Source organism: Neovison vison, chromosome 7 (genome assembly GCF_020171115.1).
Source record: "Neovison vison isolate M4711 chromosome 7, ASM_NN_V1, whole genome shotgun sequence".
Classification (NCBI taxonomy): domain Eukaryota; kingdom Metazoa; phylum Chordata; class Mammalia; order Carnivora; family Mustelidae; genus Neogale; species Neogale vison.
Window position 1 is genome coordinate 157,455,969 of NC_058097.1, and position 27,614 is coordinate 157,483,582.

The window sequence follows — 27,614 nt, forward strand, 5'->3', positions numbered from 1 at the left end:
TGCTATAGTGTTCACAAAAAATGACAGCAGGTTCTCCTTGATGCCCAGTTGAGAAGCTATCCAAATTCAAATTTAAACAGCATTTCTTAAGATAATGTTCTCCAGAGCTGAATCCAGAGTCTCCCATCCAAAAGCATTCTTCCACTGCTCACAAATAAGCCTTTCCCTGAACTAGGTGCTTTTTTATCTCATACTATATTTCACAAGGGCAGCCCCCTAGTATAGACCAAACCTGTCACAAACTCACATACAGCATCTTACCTTTTCCAGGCTCACCCCAGTCCTCTTGACCAAGGCCTGCAGGCGGGCAATAGTTTCATTCTCCTTGAGGAGCTCATAGGACTGCAAAGGGGAGCCTGCAATGTTCCCATTCCTCTTGTCAGAGACAAGCTCAGAGGCCCGGAGCCTCTTTAGCTTGGAGGCACTCTCGCTGCAATGAAGGTTTCCTTCAGGGGGAATGCCAAATGCCATGAGAATTTCAGAGACTTCCTGGACAAACTCCAACTTGTTGGGAAACTGAGGCAGGTCCTCTGGCAGCTCAATGAAGTGGTTGTCAATGTCCACAAAGCAGAGGTTAGCCTGGCAGTCAAAACAAGAAGAGTGTAAACAACTCGAGAGCATGATGAATATTATATATATATTAGAAAGGATAATGAACAAGACAGAGAAGAGGAAATATCTGATACTGGCATGTATGGGATACAGTATAAAGAAGATGGGGCTCAGGAGGGAAACTGACCTGAGTTCCAATCTTCCCCTGCCACTTTCTAGAGTAAATTCCTTAACCTTTCTGATTTGGTCTCCTCAGTTATAAAATGGAAAGAAAGAGATAAAAACACTTATCTTAGAGAGTGCTAAGGATTCTGTGATGACATAGATATTGTCACAAAAGTCACACATATAACAAACGCCCATAAAATGTTTGTTGCATTCATGAATTCTTATAGTAGTAAAGAGAACACCAGGAGTGAATCAGAAAATCTAGGTTCCAGATCTGACTCTAGCACTATCTCCCTATATGACCCTGAGCATACCATTATCCCTTCTGAGCCTTAGTACTAATTTGTTAGATTTAGTGGCTGGTCTTAATTATTTCTGTGCTTTGTTCTGGCTTTGAGGTTGCTTCTGAGAGGATACAGAGACAGAACTCTCATACACTGCTGGTGAGGTAGGTAATATGGATTAACAAAGAACAACTTGGCAATATCTATCTACCCTTACTTTACAGACAAAACTGTTACAAAGAGGTTAAGTAACTTACTCAAAGTCATACAGCCAGTGTGTAGAACTGGGATTTGAGCTGAGCTAGCCTGACTTCAGACATACACTCAAGCTCTTAACCCTCCATTCTTCTCCTCAGAGATCCTTTTATAGCTCCTGTCCCTACTGGTATTTCCTTATAGCTATAAATTTAAAAAGCCTTTTTAAAAAAAATATTTATCTTACAACCATGAACCTGTCTAGCCAAGACAACTATCATTTCCTTCACTGCAGTGCATTATTAAATGCTTTATAGTGCTTCTGTTTCAAGATAAAACCAGAGAGAGATACAAACCATAAAAGACTCTTAATCTTGGGAAACAAAATGAGGGTTGCTGGAGGGGTAGGGGTGAGGGCACGGGGTAACTGGGTGATGGACACTGTGGAGGTTATGTGTTGTAATGAGAACTGGCCATTATATAAGACTGATGAATCACAGAACTGTATCCCTGAAACAAGTAATACATTATACGTTAATTTAAAAAAAAGTTTGAGAACCGCAGACACACACACACACACACACACACACACACACAGAGAGTTGTTCAATTCTGCTAAATAATCCAAGAAATATAGACAAAATATTTTTCACCTACTGGGTTGGCAAAGATCTACAAGATTTATAAAGTCCAATTCTGGCCAAATTACTAGAAAACAAACAACTCATACACTGTTACTAGGAATATAAACTGAAAACTTTCTGAGGACAATCCTTTTTTTTTTTTTAAAGATTTTATTTATTTATTTGAGGGAGAATGAGTGAGAGAGAGCATGAGAAAGGAGGAGGTCAGAGGGAGAAGCAGACTCCCCAAGGAGCGGGAGCCCGATGTGGGACTCGATCCTGGAAGTCCAGGATCATGACCTGAGCAGAAGGCAGTTGCTCAACCAACTGAACCACACAGGTGCTCCTCTGAGGACAATCTTAAAGACATTTTCTTCTGGGCAATCCAAAACCTAGAACATTACCAATACTTTATCTACCTATATGCTCCTCCCCAATCTCATCCTCCAACCTACACATTCCCAACCCCAGGTAACCACGATCCGGAATTCTCTATTTATTATCTTTTTGCCCTTTGTTAGACAATTTATCACATATAAATGCCTTTAAATGTCAGCTTGTTTTTTAAATTTATGAAAGGATTGCTATTCCATAAGCAGTGTTGTGGTACTACTTTTCTTCACTCAACATAAGGTTACTAACATTCAGTCCTTTTCTTATATGTAGCTGTATGATATTCATTTGCACTCTTGTATAATATTTCACTGTGCGGATAGAGCACAATTTAATCAATTTTCCCATTAAAGGGCAGTAAGTTCTTTCCTATTTACTGCTTTGACATTTTTACATGGTTTCTGGGACACGTGTGCAAGATCTTCTCCTGGGTGTACCCTACGAGTGGAACTGCTATATTGTAAGCTCAGCAAATGTCCAACTTTATAAGATAACACCCAGCTGTGTCCAAAGTGGTTATAACGATTTATATTTTTACCAGCAATCCACTGATCAAAATCCTACCAAAACTCGATATCATCAGATTTCTTAATTTTGTCACTGAAATAGGTGCATTTAATTTATACTTCTCTCGTTGCTAGTGAAAAAATGTGCATTTTTTTGTGCAATATTTGTTCATGTCTTTAGCCCATTTTTCTAAGGGGTGGCTTATCATCTTACTGGTTTGTACAACTTCTTTACAAACTCTTGATGCTAATTCTTCGTAGGTTATACGTGTTATATATCTTCTAGGTTTTATCATCTTTTCATTTTAAGATGTCTTTCTCTTAATTTAAAAAATCATATTTATACTCTAGTTTTTCTTTAGACCACATAAATGTTCCACCTTTTACTAAAAAAAAATCAAATTTATCTCTTTTATTTTAGGGATAGTGCTTTCTGTATCTTGTTTACGAAGTCCCTACCCAAAGGTCAGAATGTACTTAATATTATCTTTAGAAGATTTAAACTTCTGCTCTTGATGTTTTTAACTTTTTAATCCATCTCAGGTTGATTTTGTTATGCTAGAAGGTAGGGATCTTTTTACTTTTTTCCCTTTTGAACAATTTTTCCAGCTGCGTTATTATTAAACAGACCCACCTTTGGGATGGTACCTCTATTGTACATCAAATTGCTGATCCACTGATCCTTCTATTTTCCCCTGTACCAATAAGTCTTTCAATCTATAAGAAGAGGTGGGAGGATGACATTAAGTCTCCTTAAATATAACTATTCCCCAAACTTTCAATCTATTAAAACTGCACATTTTAACATGTCCATGCATGCATTCATTCAATAAACACTTGCATTAACTACTCCATCTACCATTCCACAATCAAAGAAGAGAACTTTCTCATATCTAAGATAAAAAGATTAGAAGAATAGCTTTAAAATTTGCTACTTTCTGGATCCAAAGGGGCACCTGTACCCCAATGTTTACAGCAGCAATGTCCACAAGAGCCAAACTATGGGAAAAGCCCAAATGTCCACTGACAGATGAATGGATAAAGATGATGTGGTACACACACACACACACACACACACACACAATGGAATACTACTCAGCCATCAAAAAAAAAAAATCTTGGGATGCCTGGTGGGATGCCTGGGTGGCTCAGTTGGTTCGGTGGCTGCCTTCAACTCAGGTCATGATCCTGGGTCCTGGGATTAAGTCCTGCTTCGAGCTCCTCGCTTGGCGGGGAGCCTGCTTCTCCCTCTGCCTGCTCTGCCTATTGTCCCCCCTGCTTGTGTGCTCACTCACTCGCTCTATTAAATTAATAAATAAAATCTCAAAAAAAAAAAAAAGGAAATCTTGCCATTTGCAACAACGTGGATGGAACTAAAGGATATTAGGCTAAGAGAGATATGACCATCAGAGAAATATAATTATCATATGATCTCACTCATATGTGGAATATAAGACAAAAAACAGATATAGGGGAAGGGAGGGAAAAATAAAACAAGATGAAATCAGAAAGGAAGACAAACCATAAGAGACTCTTAATCATAGGAAAAAACTGATGGGAGCGGGTTAGTGGGATGGGGTGCTGGGCGATGGGCATTAAGGAGGGCACATGATGTAATGAGCACTAGGTGTTCTATAAGACTGATGAATCACTGACCTCTACCTCTGAAACCAATAATATATGTTAATTAACTGAATTTAAATTTTTTTAAGTGAAAAAAATTAACTTTCTGGAGTTCTTCCACTGAATAACAAGTTTAATCCTTGACTAGAAAAAAGGCTAATAAATGTTTAACACCTAAAAATGGACTTTTTGTTTGTCCCTTTAAGATTTAAAAATTAGGGGCACCTGGGTGGCTCAGTGGGTTAAAGCCTTTGCCTTCAGGTCAGGTCATGGTCTCAGGGTCCTGGGATCGAGCCCCACCTCTGACTCTGCTCAGCAGGGAGCCTGCTTCCTCGCTGCACCCCCCCCAACTGCCTCTGTCTACTTGTGATCTCTCGCTCTCTGTCAAATAAATAAATAAAATCTTAAAAAAAAAAAAGATTTTAAAATTAAAAATGCTTTCATATCAAATCATTAAAGAAGATAGTAAAGACAACTAAATCTAGTTATGAAGATCACCTGCCTTATAAGACCTGTCACAGAACAAAGCTCTGTGACCCACCAAAGGTACACAATGCAATCATTTATCCCACTGGTTCTCCTCTCTTTGTAGAAAAAAAAGCCGTCTGTCCAGCTGGAAACACAGAGGCATCTAAAAATAACTGCAACCCTCAATAATGCTTGTTTGGCTTTTCTGCCACTGATGTGAGACAAATATAGAATGTCTGTAAAGAATTTTATGAACTCCAAATGCTGTGTCCACATACTGTTGATATACTCCTGGTGAGAGGTAGCTAGAGGACAGAATGCAGCTCAGGCACACTTCAGAGATGGGTTAGATTAAGACAGGAGCCTTGGATACCACTAGCCATTTTTTGTAGAGTTGGACTCGAGGTAGGGATGAGAAGGCAAAGTGAAATAGGAGGTCATTCAAATGCTAAGCTCATACAATAGCCTCACATTATTTTCTCCCACATACTGAGAATTCTGGCAAACAGAAGCAACTTACAAGCCTACCTCAAACTCCTCATGCAACCCTTTCCTCAGCTAAGAGGCCAACTCCTGCAAAATAGCCTGGGGGACAAAAAGTAGCCTAGAAGAGGCACTGAAACCACATGATCACTTTTCCTCATTTTACCTCCTTCCTTGCTGGAAGAGGCCATGGGAAGACTTAGCTACTCTGTCGTAGTAACTACATGGACCCCCAAAATCCCAGAAAGTCTTCCAAATCTTTTCCTGCAAGAAGTCACAATGCCCCTTCCCGGTCCTGAGTTCATAATAACAGTCACAGCCAGCTTCATCCCTAGTCTATCTCCATGTTATTCCCGGAAGGGGAGCTCAATACATACATTACGGGAAAAAGCTATTGAAGGAGTATCTTGAGAAAGGAGAAAAAAACAGTAGGAAAGAAAGAAAGACCCAAGATAGGAAGAAGTAACACCCTCTTCTTTACTCTAATATCCTCTGCCTGTTTTCCTTGACATAGCTATGGACAAACTGCCTCCTTCCTGGACCCACACAATGAAACCCAAAAGAGAAGTGCAGGACAGAGAATGCCTCACAAAGGCAGCTCGGCACCCTCCCTTGTTCAGGCACAGCTGAGCTCATGGGTTGGTATAAAAAGGAACAGAGGGCTTTTTCACAGTCTTCTGATGCCCTAAGATGGGTCGACAACTGATAAATTCAGATTCAGGGATTTAAGAAATGTACAGTCTTCATCCCTCTGGAGAAAGTCCCTTTTTCTAAATCAACCTTGCCCCATTACCATGATGATGCACCTTTGCACAGGCCCACGTGAATTTTCCCAGTTCTGCCTCAAACCTCCTCCTAGCAGTGTAAAGATACCACAGGATGTCCACCAAAAGGTTAAAAGTAGTTATCTCTGGGTGTAAAATCTGAAGTCATTTTTACTTTTGTGCACCTTTAGAATTTTTTACTAGAAAAATATATCACTTATGGGCACCTGGCTGATAGGTAGAGCATGTGCCTCCTGAGCTCCGAGTTGTAAGCTTGAGTCCCATGTTGGGTGTAGAGATTACTTAAAAATAAAACCTTAAAAAAACTTATATACACACATACACACACACACATATATATATAATTTGCGAAACCTCCCAAAGTTGTCTTTTCGAGATATTATTAGTCTTCTTTCATTATGCATACATTTCAGGGTGCTTTACTCCTTGAGAAAGTTCTCCCCAGTCTATAAGTTCCCAGGAGGAACTACACAGGCTCAGGTATTCTACAGGTTGTCTGCTAAAAGTCCAGGTAAATATCCACCTATGAAATGACCTGCACAAATATGTGCCCTTCAAAAGGTCAGTCTGGATGAAGTAGGACTCTGAAACCCTCGAATTGCTAATTAAGTACGCACAGGTATTCCTCAGTAACATCGTCATCTCTCCTTCCCAAGCAGACCACAGCAAGACACAAAGGATGCAGCAATGATGGAGAATACTGCAGAAGTGGAGACCCCAATACCCAGAACAGAGTGAACTTTTGGGTTTCCCAAACAGTCCCACTGGGTCCCCCATTAAGAAAACTGCTGGTCTCTTAGCAGCCTCTTCATACACCCACATACCTGAAGCACCCAAAGAACAATGCTGAGGGATCCTACATGAAACAGAACTTGCCCCAAATATGCAGCAAGCAGATGCTAAAGATGAAAATAAAACTGAGAAAACTGGCTTCTTGCCTAGTGACCTACTTATTACACTGCAATGTAGCATGCCTCTTTCGCTCTCCACCTTCAACCATTTTTTGTTGTTATTCTTATTCTGACTTTATAAAATGATAGATTTATTCTGAAGAGGTGTCAATTTAAATATGCATGTTTCCATTCTCCAAACTTTGACATGTACTCTTCATGTATATTTATCAGTAAAACAAATATATATAAAAGCCCAATATCCGAACTCAATGATTTTCTCCATCATTCAGATCTTTTCTTCCTTAATTAACCTTGTCCCACTCCAAACAATACAAAAGCTCTATAAAATCAAAGCAGCAAAGGGGGTGGAAAGGGAAGAAGCTACAAGGAGGACATTTTGCTTCTAAAACCAAAGGAGAAAGGAAAAGTAGAGATCCATCTGACTACAATGTAAATATTACAGGTGTGATCTAATGACGAGGGTTTCATCAAGGACACTGCCAAGATATGCCCAACAACATGAGTGAGGCTCAGATCCAATTCCATGAGACCGTACTCTTTGGAGGCTTCCTTACTAATATTACTTAGTTATGCAAAAATCTTCCTCCATAAGCATTTTGGTAGAGGGAGGAAATAGAGCCACATAACACCAGTGTATGTATACTCCAAAATCTTGTTCCCAAGCCTAATGACTGAGAAGTTCAGAATATGAAAACCCTTCTCCCAAGTGGTTTCATACTAGCCACAAAAAGGAAAAAGGTAGACCAGTTCTAGATAAGATAGAAAAATAAAAAATAAAACAATCTTATTTTATGCTTTAAATCTGCTTTAGAATGAAGCAGGAAATAAAGAAATACATATTTATGGGGCGCCTGGGAGGCTCAGCGCGTTAAAGCGTCTGTCTTCAGCTCGGTCATGATCCCAGGGTCCTGGGATCGAGACCTGCATCGGGCTCTCTGCTCAGCAGGGAGCCTGCTTCCTCCTCTCTCTCTGCCTACTTGTGATCTCTGTCAAATAAATAAATAAAATCTTAAAAAAAAAATACATATCTATAATCGATTCTCTCGGTATCTCAACCAATAGGAATGAGGAGAAGACCATCCTCATAGCAAGAGAGGAAAAGCTTGTCTCTCAAGGCCTTCCTTATCTTGAACAAGGGAAGTTTTCAAAGCTGGCATAGCACCACAAGAATCAGTATGAGCAGATCAACTTCTACGATAAACCTGGCCTATAAAAGAAACACACTGATTTATTAATACTTGGTCTGAGTAATGAAGTAATAATGAAATTACATTATATGGGACTCCCTTAAAATAATTGGGGGTAGGAGGTATAAAACTAAAATACAATTTAACATGTATGATAACTATTGAAGCTATGTGAAGGTATGTGCTGAGAACACGGGAATTCATTATGCTACTCTTCTGCATATATTTCAAGTTTTACAGAATGAAAAGACTTTAGTTTTTTTTTTTTTTTTTAAGTGGGCTCCAGGTCCAGCAAAGAGCCCAACACAGGCTTGAACTCAGGACCCTGAGATCAAGACCTGAGCTGAGATCAAGAGTCAGAGGCTTAACAAACAGAGCCACCCAAGCACCCCTGAAAAGATTTCCTAATAAATGTCTTGAAAAGCATGTAAAATACTTGAAAAACTATGCATGGAAAAGGCAATTCACAATAGTGTACACACAGAGATTACAATGTATATAAAGTCAGGTAATAAAGATGACAAATGACACAAACTAAGCTAAATGTTCGTTGCTTTTACATTTTTTCCTGGAAGGTTATTTATGTTCCTCAGAATAAAAGAAAAACTTTGTGACACCACCCTGGGCTCATCCCAAAGCCATTCTCTCTCTAATCCTAGAATGGGGCCAGGGGCACCAGCAACCAAGCTCCACATTCCTCTCACCTCTTGAGGCAGCTCCAGCTTTGACCGGTCATCCAGGCCATTGGAATGCAAGCCCATTAGGTAAGGAACAGGAGCATCTAAGAAATGTAGGAGAGAAGCCGGGAGAATAGGGACATAGACATGCTGCCACTGGAAAGGAAACATGAGAGCTGTAATGGTCTCCGCCACAGTCATCAGTCTCTGGTAATCTAGGTTAAAAACAAAACAAAACACATACAAACCAGTCAAAAACAAAGCACTTGCTTGCCAAATAGTAAGTTAAAACCTGTAATACAATTTCACATTTAGAAAGGATCAGGATAAACTTCAGCAAGGATATGCTCAAAGTGTGGTTCTCTTATGGGTATCAGAAAGATAACCCTGAGACCTCAGTGGATCACAAGCTGAAATGTACCCACACATAACAGGTTCCTGCTAATAATAAAATTTAATATGGAAATACAGTAGAAATCCTAAATGGCACCTTGCTTCAAATACTAAATCAGAAGGTTAAGTAGATTCTCTTAAGTCGAAAGGGGTTGGGGAACTGCAACAAAAACAAAAAAAAAGGAACAGCAGCCTGGGTCTTCATTCAGCAAAGAAGTTCTTTTACCACTCAGAAATGTCTCCATTCGATAAGGAACTAATGTGAGCTCTGCCTTCAAGACCAAGACCAAAGAACCACAAAGCATGCAGAAGCTGGTTTTCTGCACTAGCCAAGTCTGCCTTTCACCTGGAACTTTTCCTGAATAGGAACAGCGCAAATGTGTTATTTTAATACTTCAATAAAAAGCTTCCTGAGAATTTGAAAGACTCAGAAGATTGACTTTCATGCCTCAAAACTCTTATTTTAGGTCAGAGATCTCAGTTTGGAAGGGAAGGCTTTGAGTTCAAAGTTTTGCTTTCCTTTAGAACACAATTTCTAGACCCATTTTATAAAAAAAATAATAAATACATTGGCAAAGCCAATAAAATGGACTGGTTAAAAGTAGAATTTTTAAAATTGCTATTCACAAATGGTATAATGGTTTCTGGCATTTAAAGACAGAGCAGAGGCACATAAATTTTAAAATCATATGAGTAACATCCTCTGGAATGGCTGATTTCAAAGGAGATTTCATAAGGGTTAAAGTGGTCTCATACTAAAAATCCACCCCATCATTTAAAAAAATAATACCTTGGTTCATAAAGGGGTTATAAATAACAGCTTTCCCCAAAATGAGGAAGGTTGAGTAAAAAGCGAGCAACAGCTGGTATGTATCAACTAAGTAAAAGTTTAGCAAAGTATCCCGTATTTGCTCACTATTCACTCTTTGAAAATTGCCTATCACCTTATTCCTGGCTTAGCAAAGAAGAGCATAATCTGGAAAGAGTTTAACTAATGAGGCAAATATATAGCAATTAATGATTAAAACATCATCATCTCAATTTTAAGGGCACTACAGGAAAATGCCTCATATGCTTCTTGGGGGAAACTAAGGCACATAGGTAAATGATACAACCAATTAGTGCCTAAAAGTGAACTGAGAGATCGATCATCAATTAAAACAAACAAAAAATGGTTTAGCAGAAGGACAAAAGAATATAAACTTCTCATATTCATTAAAGATCAAAGCAAACTAGTAAGAGTTCAAGGAGAGAGTCTCATTTTTCATTGTGCCCACACAAAGCATCGTCATTCCTATATTAAAAAGTATTTATGGGGCATCTGGGTGGCTCAGTGGGTTAAAGCCTCTGCCTTCAGCTCAGGTCATAATCCCAGGGTCCTGGGATCGAGCCCTACATCGGGCTCTCTGCTCAGCAGGGAGTCTGCTTCCTCCTCTCTGTCTCTGCCTGCCTCTCTGCCTACTTGTGATCTCTGTCTGGCAAATAAATAAATAAAATCTTTAAATATATATATATATATATATATATATATTTAGTGAAGATTCCCACCCATCATTCAAGCAGCAACAAAAACATTTCCCCAGTTACAAAAAAAAAGTAACCTTTGAAGAGTTAAATTAGGTTATATATATATATAATTTCAGAAAGAGGATTTAGTCCTACATGAAAGTAATCAACTAACAAAATCTACAGCATTGAAAGCTCTGCCTTCAGCCTCTTCAGTAATACCTCAATTCTATGGGATGTCCGTACAACATGGCTTTTTAATCTTTCTGCTGAAATTCTTCTCGATGACATTCCAACGATCTTTTTTTTTTTTTTTTAAAGATTTCATTTATTTGATTGAGAGAGAGAGTTGGGGCAGAGTGAGGGGCAGACTCCCTGCTGAGCAGGGAGCCCGAAGCAGGACTCGGTTCCAAGACCTTGGGTTCATTACCGGAGCTGAAGGCAGCTGCTAACCAACTAAGACACCCAAGTGCCCCTCCAACAATCATTATTAAGAATTCTAATGAGGGGCACCTGGGTGGCTCAGTCAGTTAAGCGGCCAGTTCTTGGTTTCAGCTCAGGTCATGATCTCTGGGTTGTGAGATCGAGCCCCTTGTGGAGCCTGGGCTCCACTTAGCAGGGATTCTCTCACTCTCCGTCTTCCCACCCAAACGTGTGCTCTCTCTCTAAAATAAATAAAAATAAAACCTTTAGGGTGCCTGGGTGGCTCAGTGGGTTAAGCCGCTGCCTTCAGCTCAGGTCATGATCTCAGGGTCCTAGGATCGAGTCCCGCATCAGGCTCTCTGCTCAGCAGGGAGCCTGCTTCCTCCTCTCTCTCTCTGCCTGCCTCTCTGCCTACTTGTGATCTCTCTCTGTCAAATAAATAAATAAAATCTTTTTTAAAAATAAATAAATAAATAAAACCTTTAAAAAAAAGATAAATTCTAATGATTCTCCAGAGGAGACCTCAATTCTTTTATCTACTCAAGAGCAATAATCTCAAGAATCTCAGACATCTTAAGAATTTATTTTAAAATTCAAAATTAAGATGAATCAAAAGAATGCAAAAGTGTGCGAGAAAACCTTCAACTGCTATTTAAAGCTGAAGGTCTAGGTCCCAACACTGGCTCTTAAACATATTTTGAATGAATATTACACTGAAATACCCCATCCCCATCTACACTATGTGTATATACCTACACACACACACACACACACATCACTGCTGGATTTAAAGGGGGCAAGAGGAGTGGGCAGGGAGGAGTACCAGAGGCCTTTTCAATCATGAGAAAACCAAAAGATTTTCTCCTTTCTTTGCCCAAAGTCAATAAAGCAGGTATTTTATATGGCTGGCATTCCTGGCATGTTGGTTCAGGGACAGTAAAATTTCACAGAAGGCCAGGAAACAGTTTGAGTAGAGGAGTCCCAAATATGACTTTGTCATGAGACATCCTGGCACTGGACTACTACTTACAGTACCTAGCTGCAGCGTCTGGGAACATCTATTCCATAATCATAAAACAGGGCATGCTGGAGTCTGAAAGAAAAGGCTTGCTCTGCTCCATCAAGGCAAGTTTTCCAATAGCACAGAAATCTAGTTCTGGTTTTTCCCTACTTTTCAGGATAAATCTAATCTAGTATCTAAAGCTCAGCCCACTTATTTCCTAAGAGTGGGTAACCTTATTTACCTCAGTTTGAAATCTCTGAAGAATTTCTTGTGATGCACTTGAAATTATGGGATTCTTAAAAACAAAACACTTCTGGAGGTCAGAGATAATCTCCTCTCTCAAGGCTAAGTCACTTCCATTTACATGGTTTAATTTTACAGACACTAGAAATTTGGAATGGTGGGGCCTTTCTGGTCTGAGTTGTTGGTTTCTTTTATATTTTAAATTGTTTTTATATTTTACATTTTTGTATTTTGAAAAAGCAATAACCTACCTTGGAGGAGGACCTAACAAATAATGCCTCAGGGATCCAGTAATCTGTGGTACCCACTAGGATGCTGACCTCCAAGAGCTTTAAGCAATAGCACAAAATCCATTTCTGTACACCAGTATAAATGATAAAATCAGTATCTCCTTTGCTATTGCCTGTGTCTGTGCTCATTATTCCAAGAAGGTGAAACCAATAAACAGGAAGCAGTCGAAGGTCATGTGTACCCAAAGTATTTCAAACAAAATCAACTAGAGACACTAAGGTTCTAGGCAATTATATTCTCTTAACATTCTCATAATGTTGGGGCACCTGGGTAGCTCAGTCGGTTAAGTGTCTTCCTTCGGCTCAGGTCATGATCCTGGGGTCCTGGGATGAAGTCCCCCCATCAGGCTCCTTGCTCAGCTGGGGAGCCCACTTCTCCCTCATCTCCCTGCTCATGGTCTGTCTCTCTCCCCCAAATAAATAAATATATTTTTTTAAAGTTCCTATAATGTTCAATGAGCAATTACTTATAACAAAAGGAGATAATGCAAAACATAGTGGGATTACAACCACCACTCCTGAGTGGTGAGGGAGGGAGGGAGGAATGTTTTCATGGCTTGTCTCTGTGCAAAGAAAGATAATAGCCATGGGACCACTCTACAGATAATTTGTCCCTAAACAAACCAAAGGGCCAATTCTACACATTGGAAACTGAATCATGAACTGTCCTTGCATACTCACACTTTTGTGAAAAAGTGAGTAAGGATGAATAAGGATGTTTCTCAGGTACTCCTTGTTCTTAGGAAACAACTTAATCTCTATGTTCCTTTCTCCAAAATATATTATTAAATGAAAGAAAGTGCAAACAATGATTAGCATATTTCCATTTGCGTTGTTTCTAAAAAGTATATATGTTGTATATGCATGATTATGTTTGGAAGGAAACAGCAAACAGTAGTAATCTCCTTGAGAGAGAACCAGGGACCAGAGGTGTAAGTCTTACACTTCAATATAGACCCTTCTGTAATGTGTTAAAATTCCTATCATATGATTGAAAGGCTTTTTTCCTACATTTTAATATACCATATTTAAAACATATACTTATGGTATATTAAAGTTTAACATTAATTTTAATATACCCTACACATATCATAATGTACATGTATACTTTAAAGAATGTTACAAGCCATACATATGTACTCAACACTTCACATAAAAATAGTTCATGGTTCAAAAATATTTGAGAGGGGGCACTAAAAAAATTAAGAGATTACTTCTGAGGAATAGGATTCTAGGTGAAAAAGGAAACTTTCAACTTTCTCTGCTTTGTTTGCCCACACATTATTTATTTGTTTTCTAAAAAAACTTATCTTTGAGGCACTTGGGTAGCTCAGTTAAGCGCCCAACTCATGACCTTGGCTCAGGTCATGATATCAGGGTCCTGGGATCAAGCCCCAAGTCAGGGAGTCTGCTTGAGGATTTCTCTCCCTCTCTCACTCTTTCTCTACTCCCCTCCCCCTCACAAAAAAAAAATTAAATAAATCTTTAAAAAAAAAAAAAAAAAGGACTCAGTAGGGATGCCTGGGTGGTTCAGTTGGTTAAGCCAACTCTTGATTCTGGCACAGGTCACAATCTCAGATTTGTGAGATGAACCCATGTCAGGCTCCCTACTGGGCGTGGAGGCTACTTGGGATTCTCCCCTTCACCCTCTGCCTCTCCCCCATAATCACACATTCTCTCTCTCAAAAAAATAAATAAATATATATATATATATATATGAGAAGACTGAGTAATGCAAAGTGGCTAAAAAATACCATAATTGAATTAAGCGTATCATGAGGCTATTAAGTGCCCAAAAAAACCAAGGAAAACTGCAAAAATTTATAGGTAGTCTCCATTCTGGTTCTTTTGCAAGGTTCATTAAATTCTCACTCCCCTTTTAAAAACAAAATGTATCTAGAAAATCTAGTGAATGCATTATGGGTGTGGTTTTAAAAAAAAAATGCAGACATCTGATTAGTAGACCCATAATCAAAGGAAATACCTAGTCCCTTCATCAAAAGACTAGTTATTATACAGTCATGTTTTAAGCTAAAATACAATATTTAATGGATAATGTATAATTTTTATGATTATCAGACTTGAATGACTTTTTCAATTATCCAATCTACTACCCTATTAACTCATATCAGGTAAAGAACTCTACATACAATTTAACAGCAAATGGTAAAAAAATACACTATTAAAAAACCTGTATCTATACAGCAAAGAACAAATATTACCCAGGAGTACAAGTTAAAAAAAAATTCTTTTAACTGTCAGTTCAGTCATCCAATGGGTTACACTTTGTAAGTCATACCATTTCGCCTGCATTTTTTCCCTAAGTTACACTTCTTTTCTATTCAGTAGGTGAGACATGCAGTGGGCAACACTGTGAGTGGTGATGACATGTTTTTGGAAGGCCAGAAAGATTTTCATCCACCTGAGGCCTTTGAATCATAAATAAAAACTATTTCAAGAAAACCAACCTCAACTGTTTAACTATTAATAGAGAGCATAACCTACATGCAATAAAAGGCAAAACCATTTTACCATCAGCCTTGCTTAACAATATCCAGTAATTTTTTCGGAAAAATTTTTTTCCTGACCACGCTATAAACATGGCTTTAGGTCCTGAGTTCCATTTGAGTTTATACACAAATCTTCTTAATCGCCTTCAAACCTCTTAAAATTTGTATTACTGATTGCATTATTGCTCTATTATTGATAGAACAACCCATATTCTGGGAAATTTAACCCAAATTCTGATGGAAAAATGTCACCTGTCATATTTGTTTCAATCCTCCTTCTCCCATGTCTACAACATCCCCCCTGCATTACAGGTACCTAACTTACTGAACAAAATAAAAATCTATGAGTCCATATAATTCTAAGCAAACAAGGAAAAATAAATGCTATTCCTTATAGTACAATGATAACTAATAGATATAGATGGAGGAGCACCTGGGTCAAACAGTCGGTTAAGCATCTGACTCTTGTTTCGGCTCAGTTCATGATCTTAGATTGTTAGATCAAATCCCCTGACAGGCTGAGCACTTGGCATGGAGTCTGCCTCAGATTCTCTCTCCCTCTGCCCCTCCTGCTTGTGAGCTCTCTCTCTCAAATAACTAAATGAATCTTTAAAAAAAATAAATAAATATGGGGGTGCCTGGGTGGCTCAGTGGTTTAAGCTGCTGCCTTCGGTTCAGGTCATGATCTCAGGGTCCTGGGATCAAGTCCCACATCAGGCTCTCTGCTCGGCGGGGAGCCTGCTTCCCTCTCACTCTCTTCTGCCTACTTGTGATCTCTGTCAAATAAATAAATAAAATCTTTTTAAAAATAATTTTAAAATAATTTAAAAAATAGTAAATTAAACAAATAAATAATAAATAAATAAATTCTAGATAAATAAATAAATATAAGTGGAGCTAGAAAAATCACCATTTTGTGACAATGATGGTATTAACTAATTCAGACTAGAATCATCAATGGATGTTAAATCTATTGGGCAAAATTTCAAAGAGGAACAATATATTTACAGTTTCAAAATAACTTCCCACAACTTACTAATTACAAAGGGAAGAAGGACAACTTTCCATTTAAGAAACCTGGCAAACATAATCTTAACCAAGTGATCAAATTAACATTATCAAAGATGGGCAAACTGACACCAAGCGCCTCCTGTCATGATAAAAACACACATTATGTGCCTCCTAATAAAATGCACAGAGAGAATCACATCCTCACCTCTGTTTATTATAACAAAAAATGTTTAACACCTGAATCTAATCACAAGGAAACATCAGACAAACCCAGATTGGAGGACATTCTACAAAATGCCTTGCCTGCACTCTTCAAAAATGTCTATGTCATGAAAGACATTAAGAAGTAAAAAGTAAAAGCAAGGCATGTTACTAGACAAGACCCTAGATCAGGAATTTTAAAAAAAAAATTAGCAAAGTAGATATTTTGGGGACAATGGTGAAACCTGAATACAATATTGTAACAATGTTACATTTTCTAAATTTGATAATCATACTATGGTTATGTAAGAAAATATCTTTGCTCTTATGAAATAAAAGCTGACACATTTAGGAGTCAAGGCACATGGGATCTGCGACGACTCTCAGTGGTTCAGTTTTATGTTCACACACACATAGAGAAAGAGAATGATAAGACAAATGTGGCCAAATCTTAATAATTGGTGAATTGTGGGAGAGCACACAAAAAGTTCCTTGAACATTTCTTGCAACTCTTCCATAAGCTGGAAACTACTTCAAAATAAAGAGTCAAAAAACTTAAAACCTACAATGACTATGCATCTCAGAGTAACAAAGTCCTTACAGTGGACTACAATTGTAAAACCTAAGCTCCTATAAGCTTCTATATTCCTGCTTTCTCACTCTGTACCATCCACCCAGTTTTCTCAACTGTTCTCAAACATAACAAGCCCATTCTTTTCTCAAAACCCTTATATGTGCTATGCTCTTTGCCTAGAATACTTTTCCCACAGATATTAACAAGGGTCGCTCAGAGAGGGCTTAAACTAATCACTCTGTTAAAAAGTGGAGGGGTGCATGGGTGGCTCAGTTAGTTAGGCATCTGCATTTGGCTCAAGGCATGATCCCAGGATCCTAGGATTGAGGCCCGCATCCGGCTCCCCACTCAGTAGGAAGTCTGCTTCTCCCTCTTCCTCTACCCCCCTCCTTCCCTCCCTGCTCATGCCCTCTCTCACTCTCTCTCTCAAATAAATTTTTAAAAATCTTCGGCTCGGGTCATGATCCCAGGGTCCTGGGATCGAGCCCCGCATCGGGCTCTCTGCTCAGCGGGGAGCCTGCTTCCTCCTCTCCCTCTGCCTGCTTCTCTGCCTACTTCTGATCTGTCTCTCAAATAAATAAATAAAATCTTTAAAAAAAAAAAAATCTTTTTTAAAAAAACTGCAACTTCCCTTCCTCAAATACCATCCTCTTCCCTGTTCTATTTTTCTCCATAGACCTTATACCACCTTACACACTATTAACTTTATTTAGTCACCCCCTTGCTCTCCACTATAAGATCAGTTCCATTACAGGAAGGATTTTTACCTGTTTTGTCTACCACTGTATCTCTAGTCCCTGAAACAATGCTTGGCACATGGTAAGGTCTAAATAAATAGGTACTGAATGAATAAGTTTTATGTTATTTTTCTGATTTATTTAATAAACATCTTTTTCCTTCTGATCTACTTTACTATTTTGTCCAAACCTGCCCCTCACATTCAGTTCACCTCTAATTTATAAAGAACAATTCAGTTATAACAACAGGAAGAAGTAATACATCTTCATTTTCTCAAAGGATCATTATTTGGGAATCCTCAGTTTTACTGTCAGATTGCAGAAGGGGCAAAAGTAACTGCAGAATGAGGAAAAGTCAGCTTTCCAGAACCACCATTTCCTACCACTCTTTTCAGCATCAATTAGAAGGGATGCCAGGAAGGATCCCAGGCTTAAGTGCCTAGCAAAAGGCCAGGATGACAGCCAGTTAGAAACTGTGGCCCTCTTGTGCTCCATCAGTTTGCCATCTACCACCCACCTGCAAAAGATCTGAGTTTTGCTCAAATTGTAACGGCCCATGACCTTTACAGTCAGTTCCACTGTATTCAATATGGAAAGAAGGGAAGCCCTATATAGGGAGAAAGCTCTAGTAAGCACTGACTTACGCTGTGAGTAGAGCAGGATTTGAAACTCCAGAAGGGCACAAGTAAAAAGCTGAAACACATTTTCTACCCCAAGCAGTTCAAAGACTTCTTTGACAGGAAAGTCAAATAAGGGAAGCTCATTGGTACTTGGTCTCTGGCAGATTATTGGCCCATAGACCCCGGAAAACTTCAAGGACCGGCCAGGAGGTGGGAGTGGCACCTCATAGAGTACATTGTATATGTAGCTCTCAAGGGGCAGTGGAGGGGGCTGAGGTGAAGTGACTGCCTGGTGAAGTTGTTCCAGCACACTCCGACATGCTTTCATGAAGGACATCGGTGTGATGAGGCAGATGCACTTGGAGACGTAGAGCGTGTCCCGGCTAATGTCATAGGAGTTGAAGCGCTGAAGCTTGGTCCCAGGAGTGCCTTCACCATCCTCCATGCCATGGTCTCGACCATCAACAGAGGGAGAATGTAGGACATCATACTCAGCATTATGCATGTGGTAAAGGGTCTGCATTGCACTGCAGATCTGCTTGCTGGTCACCTCCTCATAAAATGTGAGGGCAAACCCAAATGTCCGAGAGCCATCCTCCCTTGTGATAATAAAGGCATGGAACTGGGGCTCCCTGGGATCAGCCTGGGTCTTGAATGCCAGCCCTTTGGGCATGCATAGCTGCAAAAGACAACAAGGAAACAAGTGGTGAGAACACTCACTGCTGGTCCTCTTTTCAGAATACCACCACTATTCATTTACTCACAGAGTACCTACTATGCTAGGTATTTGGGATGTCAAGATCAACGCAGCAAAATATCTGTCCTAAGAATCTCCCATTCCAAGATATATGAGTAAATAAAATTATAATGCAGTTATCAGGACTACCCAAAAACAAAGTGTTAGGGCAACACAGAATAGACAACCCATCCCAGGAATATCAGAAAAGGTTTCATAGATGAGGTGATATTAGAATTCATCAGTCAGACAAGGGAAAGAAGGTATTTCAAAGACAGGAAGAAAATCCATAAAGATAAGGAGGTAAGAGAAAGCTCGGAGAATTTAGGTAGGTGGTTAAGCATGACAGCATTTACTGGAAAATGATGCTATAAATATACCTATATACTAGACAAATCCAACTTTGCACCTAAAAATAAACAAAGTTTTAGACTCTATCAGCTCACAAAACCCTGTCATGAAGAGAACCTTCTCTTTTCATAAGAAAAAAGGGAGCATTTCACATAAAGCAAGGAGATGACATAATCAGGATAAAGACACACTTTTTTCATTTTAACTCAGATGGGTTATATAAAAAACTTGGATAGCTAATCAAACTGACCTAAATCAATCAATCTCCATATGATCTCCTAGCAGCCTGGAGTAAACAAATAAAAGTCAGTGAAGTATCTGACTTTTGGCTCAGGTCATGATCTCAGGGTCCTGGGTTGAGCCCCAAGTTGGGCTCTGCACTCAGCAGGGAGTCTGCTTCTCTCTCCCTCAGCCCCTCCCCACAGTCTATGCTCATGCTCTCTCTCTCATATTAAAAAAAAAAAAAAAAAAAAAAATGCTGTCCTGTCCAAAATTAGGATGAAACAAAATACCCATTTCTACCATATCACCCAGATAAACACAACTGAGAATGAGAGAAAACTGTTTTAAATCAGACTCACCATATAATCTCAGTACTATAGGCAACCAAATAGCTCAGTACCTTAAAGTTCACTGAACCATTACTATGCATTTGTCTGACAAAACAGAAATAATGTGATTTTCAGTGTATCTGATATGTTATCAAAATGCAGAATCATGAGTAATATACAGACAGCCCCTTCTTCAAAAGTTACTGGTAGTTAGTGGAACTGCTGCTATCATAGTCTGGATTCACAGTTCTACTGTAAATTCATTTGTAAATTATTTCATATCTGTAGCTAAGAAATACTAACCATTCCCACTGCATCTTGGTCAAAGGGATTCCATTCTACGTTCTCAGGGTATCGGGCAAGGACCTTAGACTTGAATGTTCGTCTCAGGGGTGTCTGCTCAAAATTTTCTCCTGCAAGAAAAAGAATGAAGCAAATCATCTCTACAGAGTCCCTCAAAATCATGGAGTTATGACTGTCTGAGCTTGGTAATCCAGCAAGGTACAGAAATAAAGGCAAAGGAGTTAGTATGCCAACCATCTAAGAAGAGGAAAGGTATTAAAGTTATTAGGTAAGTAAAGAAGCTGAAAAGGTTTAGTGTGGTTAAGAGTGGACATCACTAGCTATCTTTTCTTTTCTTTTCTTGAAAATGAATTATTACTAAAACCACTGGTTAATCTTCTTGGGAGTGGAAACAGCATAAGGAATGACAAAGGATTATATCCACCTTTTTTTCCCTGTAAACCACATTTAGTTTGCTTAAAGTCAACTGGTATCATAGAAGCATAAATGATTTTAAATTCAGAATAAAGTATGCATTTCTATGATCTCTGAAAAAACACGAAGGGACTAAAAGATTGAAGAACATTTAAAAAAGCAAATTTCAGGGTAAATCTAATGAGGTATTTTGTCAATTCAGAAAAATTTGAAATTTCTAAAATTCTTCCTGTTTCCCCTCCCTCCCCTAAAAACACTAGAATATACTGAAATAAAGAACATTAAAGTGAAAAAGAGGAAGAAGCAAGGAACCCACCACCTAGACGGACTCAAATATGAAAAACCTACTGGCCAAAAAAGGGCACAAGAAAGTTAGAAGGTCAAAGGTACAAAATACCACTGTAGAGACAGGTAAAAGCCACCAGAAAGCTTGGGTGTTCTCAATTTTGTTTTGTTTTTACCTTCAGTCGTACTGGAAATGAAAGGGCTGGCACCATCCCTGGCTTTAGAAGCCTGTATGTACTGGCATAATGCTATATGATAAATGAAATAACAGAGTATTACAATAAAGCAATATTATTCAAACTTTTTTGACCATGACTCCAGTATGAAACAAATGTTACATCATGAAGCAATATACACATACATGATGTGTACATATAAATTTGCCTAAAACAATTTCACAAAATAATACTTACCCTTACTCTGTGTGATGCCCTTTCATAATTTCTACTCTACATCATTAAAATCAATCTTAACTAAAACTACTAACACAATTCTTTGGGGGAAAAAAAATTACAATGCAGCATAATGAGATGAAGAGCTCAACAGGTATCAAATTACTATAAAGTCACTGCTACTTTATCCAAAAGTATCCTGCCCCAAATACTGCTTTTCCTAAGGAGTTAGGGAATAGGGGACAAATTAAATGTATCCAAATACTTCAAACAAATAAATTTAGTGGGAGTCATGGAAAAATATGTGGAAAACATGATCAAAAACAATTCGAATGAATTTGATACCTATTTATTGAATAATCAAGTCATACAAGGGCCTTGGGTACTGAGGGGACAGAAATGAACAAAATGAAGCACCTGTCCTCTCAAATGTACAGGAAAAAAGAATATACACAAATAATCACTTCACAGGGAAGTTATTATCTGGGAGGCTCCAGATCTTTACTCTATGTGGCCCAACCACTGAGAGCACACTTGCACAAGATCCTGCTCACATGTTCTAGCTGATACAACAAATTCTGTTCTATAGTTGTTCTGAGTTGGTTTGGAACCCAAAGGAGCTAGTGATTAAGGAAGTTGCATTTTTCCGAAACAGGATTGGGATAAACCTAAAGTCGCATAGTTCTTCACTCTAAATCATCCCAGAGGCATCTTAGCTTTCTAAAGAGTTTATAGTAACTCTAAGGTACTTGGTCCAGAAATTAATAAGGATTCCAGTCAGAAAGCTATCACTTATAACTAAAAACACTCATTTCCACTTTCTCTCAGGTTTTGTCATCAACATCATATGAGGCACACTTATTCATAACTTTCAACTTCTGACAAGTAAAGCCAGTAACACAATTTCAATTCCTCTCATTTCCTGCCTTCTTCCAAACTGAGTTTTCCGAAACTCTTTTCCAGAAAATTTCATCTCTCAAAATACATTTTGTAATCTCCACTAAAGACTGGCAAAATCAGCAGGCAGCTGGTAACAGTGGTAGCAATACAGCCCCTACAGCTACGTACAGCTAGTCTCAAGCTTTCAGTAACGCCTGTGAACACACCCTTGGCAAGGCTGCACTCACTGTACAGAAAAATTAAACAGCGAGCAGCTGACATAATGATCTTGTCTACACTCTGAAATACTCAGAATATGCATTTAAACTCATTCAGTTCTGAGAAGATAACTATGTCTTCCTTCTAAGCCTCCTCACTTGTAGTTGTCAGTTTCCTCATTTCTTCCTTATTAGGCCAGAAAATCCCCCCACTAAAAACCACAAAATATTTCAAAAGAAACAGGAATCAGGGCAGTTTCCACTGTCCTTAATGAAAGTCTTTAGAGAAGCATATTTTTTTTAAGATAGTTATGAGGTGACCCCAAGACATAATGAGCATTCAAAGGATAGAATAGACCATTTCAAACAACCAGTGAGAAAAGGCCAGAGGTGAAAATAACTGAAATGGAGTATAGACAAAGAGGAGGGGGAGGTTATGAATCACAAGAACAGTGGTCTTTAGATCCTCTATCCTTCGCAGCACCTCTTTACCTCCTGCCCCTTCTTCAAACAAGCTAAGTAAAGATCTCTTGTCAAAGAGTCAGTAAAGGTGGGGCACCTGGGTGGCTCAGTGAGTTAAGTCTCTGTATTCAGCTCAGGTCATGGTCTCAGGGTTCTGGGATCGAGCCCCACATTGGGCTCTCTGCTCAGCAGGGAGCCTGCTTCTCCCCTTTCTATGCCTGCCTCTCTGCCTATTTGTGATCTTTCTCTCAAATAAATAAATAAAATCTTAAAAAAAAAAAAAAGAGTCAGTAAAGGCACCACTGAGACTGCCAATCTTAGACATGAGTCCTTCTGTGTATTGGACTGGACCAGTACCGGGAATATAGTATTTTCATTGCAAGGAGAAAGGGGGTGTATAAGAGGTATGAGAGCCCTGAGACCAAACCATGTTCACTACAGCACCCTATACAGAGTGTCAGAAAAGTCACAGAGAAAGGGGATTCACAAACCTAAGATATTTTTATTAAAACAATTCAGTCTTTCATCATTGGCTGAGGGCTAAGTTTTCAGACTAAGCAGTAGAGACTTAATGCTTCAGTAACATCTACAGAGACCCACCTCAGGAAACCTGTACATATGTCACAGATCGCTTAAATCCCTAATTATTTAGACCTTTGGAAATTCAAATGATACTAGGAATAAGACATGCAACTACAACTGTCCTATTGTCCTGGAAATAGTAACTACTTATTTGCCTAACACATATAGAGTCCACAAATGTCATAAGGTCTGGATGCCAGAACTAAGGCCCATTTCTAACAGCAACTTAAAAATTAGACAACTAGGTGTCGGTCTATCTTTGTGAATCTGTCCCTGGGGAAGTACAATTCAGATAAACCATAAGAGATTTTTTTTTTTAAGCCTGCACGCCTTACAAGGACTTCTAACAGGTTCTTTGTTTACTTGTTCTGTTTTGACCAAGCAAGAAACAAACCGACATTTGTATTGCTATCTACCCCATTGGTAACTAGCTTGATTTGAATAATTCTAAATAAGGGATGCTTACAACTGAGAAGCTTCAAAGCAACCCCTGAACTCTCTGAAATACTTTACAAAATTTTGTATGAAAATATGTGCATTTTTCTAAAGAGAAACGCAATTTTCATCATTCTTTTTTTTTTTAAGATTTTATTTATTATTTGACAGAGAGAGACACAGACAGGAAACATAAGCAGGGGGAGTGGAAGAGGGAGAAGCAGGCTTCCAAGAGGGAGAAGCAGGCTTCCCGCTGAGCTGGGAGACAGACTTGGGGTTCGATCCGAGGACCCTGGGATCATGACCTGAGCTGAAGGCAGATGCTTAACCATCTGAGGCGCCTCCAGATTCTCAGATACTTAAGCACCTGAGCTGGAAGCAGATGCTTAACCATCTCAGGCGCCTCCATACTCAAAGGGTTCCATGACCCAAAAAAGTCAGAAGCCACAGCTCCAAATGTTTCTCCAATTTGGGCAGGAAACATTTGACCACTTACAGATGAACCTAAATTGGTAGGCTTACATAGTCTAAAATAAAACATATGCACTACTAAATAACTGCTTTCTGGGTTAATGATGACAACATTATTTCTCCTTTTTTATCATGAGAAGTCTATAAATGCAAACTTCTCTCTTTTTAAATATACACATGTATGTGAATGAGTTAAAAAAAGAAAAAAAAAATCTTATCCCCAAAATTTGTATCTGAAGTCATCTGAAAGGTCATCAGAAAATGTTCACTAAGGGGAGTATGGGTGGCTCAGTTGGTTAAGCATCCTGGTCTTCATTACAGTTCAGGTCATGATCTCAGGGCTGTGAAATCAAGTCCCATACTGGGTTCTGCACTCAGTGGGGAGTCTGCTTGAGATTCTCTTTCCTCTCCCTTTGCCCTCCCCCCTCCAATAAGGCTCACTCTTTCTCTCTCTCCAAAAGAAACAAAATCTTAAAAAAAAAAAAAAAAAAAATTCACCAAAATCTCAAAGCCACACATTTATAATAAATGTATTACATCTGTGGGAAACAGTGATGGTTTTGAAATAGTAGTGCAGATACAAAAAGGCATGTTCCAAACAGCTATGTGAGAAAGACCCAATACAGTCCAATCCCCACTTGGTTTATGTTAAATTACACAAAGCTTCTCCAGAACATAGTGTCAGCTTAGATTGAAGAAAAATAAAAGTAACCATCATTCCCTAAGAAAGTGTTTATGGGTCACATCTGTTATACCTCCACCTTGATTAGATATACCAAACAAAAGTATTTCAATTTCTAAACCTATCAGTAATTAGAGTTGACATATACTCAAGAAGCTTTACACAAAATTTGAAGTTTGAAAAAAAAAGAAAGAAAAAAGAGCAAGAGCTAAGGGCAATTTTTTTTAACATTTTTTTTAAAGATTTTATTTATTTATTTGACAGAGAGAGAGAGAGAGAGATCACAAATAGGCAGAGAGGTAGGCAGAGAGAGTGGGGGAACCAGGCTCCCTGCTGAGCAGAGAGCCTGATGTGGGCCTTGAGCCCAACACCCTGAGATCATGACCTGAGCCAAAAGGCAGAGAGAGGCTCAACCCGCTGAGCCACCCAGGTGCCGCTAAGAGCACGTTTTTTAAGATTTTTTATTTTTTATTTTTTTTTAAAGATTTTATTTATTTATTTGACAGAGAGAGATCACAAGTAGGCAGAGGCAGGCAGAGAGAGAGGGAGGAGGAAGCAGGCTCCCCACTGAGCAGAGAGCCCGATGCGGGACTCTATCCCAGGACCCTGAGATCATGACCCGAGCCAAAGGCAGCGGCTTAACCCACTGAGCCACCGGATCTCTACACCCATTGAACTCACAACCCTGAGATCAAGAGTCCCATGCTCTACAGAATGAGCCAGCCAGATGCCCCTAAGGCATTTTTATATCCAGTTTCTTAGAAGGGAAGGATAGTATAAACATTTGTGAAACTACAAATGATTGTCAACAGAATAATTTATATCTAGGGCACATGGGTGGCTCAGTTGGTTAAGACTTTGCCTTCAGCAAAGGTCACCATCTCAGGATCCTGGGATCAAGCCCTGAGTTGAGTTCCCTGCTCAGCAGGGAGTCCTCTCCCTCTGACCCTCCCCATCCCAGCTCACTCACTCTATCTTTCTCTCTCAAATAAATAAAATCTTTAAAGAACCCCCCCCAAAAAAAAAAAGAAGAAGAAGAAGAAGATAGGGCGCCTGGGTGGCTCACTTGGTTAAGTGTCTGCTTTCGGCTTAGGTCATGATCCCAGGGTCCTGGGATGGGGCCCTGCATCAGGCTCTCTGCTCAGTGGAGAGCCTGCATCTCCCTTGCCCTCTGCCTGCTGTTCCCCTTGCTTGTGCTCGCTCTCTCTCCCTGTCAAATAAATAAACAAAATATTTTAAAAAAAAGAAAGAAAGAAAAGAAGAGAGAGAGAGAGGAAGAATTGTTTCTATCCAGCATGATGCATATAAATACTCTTCCATGCTTCCAGTCATGAAAGAGTAGCTCCTATGAAACCAACTCTCTTGCAGATAACTATGAACATGGACAGAATATAAAAAACAATACCTGAAGGTACTAGGGAACAAAAAGGCAAGCAGATTATGATGGAATAGAGAGGGTCAAAACTTGAAAATAGGTAATGACATCAAGCAAGTGTCTCCTGTTAATGGCTTTTGGCCAGCCAGGTCCCAGTCTGTGCCATGAAAGATGGCTAAAATTCAGATCAAAACCCACAGTCTTACTAGCTTCACAAACCAGTGGACAGACTTCAAGGCAACCACAACAGAGGAGTGAGGAAGGGAAATTCTGAAGAGAACCAAACGGAGGTGCCTCAAACCCTGTGTATAAGTTCTCCTAAAAGAACTGAACTGAGATTTAAACTGCCATTCACTGCAGGGTAGAGCTTAACAAAACAAACAAAATTCAATGTTCTTTAGAGAAAGGTTTAAAAAAAAAAAGAAGAAGAATCCAGTGTCTATAACATATCATAATCAACATCAAGGACACAACTCAACAGAATCGTTTGGCATATAAAGAAACAAGAAAACATGATCTATTCTCCAGAGAAGAGTCAATCGACAGAAACTGACCCTGACTTGATCCAAATATTATGGTCAACAGACAGATTTTAAAACAGCTATAATCGGGGGCGCCTGGGTGGCTCAGTAGGTTAAGCCTCTGTCTTTGGCTCAGGTCATGATCCCAGGGTCCTGGGATGGAGCCCCACATCAGGCTCTCTGCTCAGTGGGGAGCCTGCTTCTCCCTCTCCCTCTGCCTGCCTCTCTGCCTGCTTGTGATCTCGCTCTGTCAAATAAATAAATGAAATCTTTAAAAAAAAAAAAAACCAGCTATGTTCGGGGCACCTGGCTGGCTCAGTCAGTAGAGTATATAACTCTTGATCTTGGGGCTGTGAGTTTGAGCCCCACACTGGGAGTGGAGCTTGCTTAAATAAATAAAACTTAGGAAGGAAAGGAGGGAGGGAGGGAGGAATCAGCTATGACCATAATGAATGAAAAAAAAATATCTCAACAGCAAAATAGACTATAATTCAGAGGATGGGGTTAACAGCAGATTGGAGATGCAGAACAGTTAGTGAACTTCAAAAGATATCACAGTGGTGCCTGGCTGGCTTAGTTGGTAGAGCA

The 27,614-nt window shown here is 39.2% G+C and overlaps 1 protein-coding gene across 2 annotated transcripts in view; it reads right to left on the reverse strand.

Annotated features, from left to right (window-relative positions):
• The window catches only part of DENND5A (DENN domain containing 5A), a 101,135-nt gene that overhangs the window by 42,517 nt on the left and 31,004 nt on the right, over positions 1-27,614 (reverse strand). The window contains exons 2-6 of one of the 2 annotated variants that reach the window (XM_044258793.1): positions 21,186-21,257; positions 20,311-20,420; positions 18,394-19,048; positions 8,886-9,073; positions 262-579 (exon numbers count right to left, since the gene is read on the reverse strand). In XM_044258793.1, coding sequence (XP_044114728.1) covers positions 262-579; positions 8,886-9,073; positions 18,394-19,048; positions 20,311-20,420; positions 21,186-21,257 — 1,343 coding nt within the window. The remainder of the gene's footprint in view (positions 1-261; positions 580-8,885; positions 9,074-18,393; positions 19,049-20,310; positions 20,421-21,185; positions 21,258-27,614) is intronic. The other variant, XM_044258795.1, reaches the window with a different exon arrangement.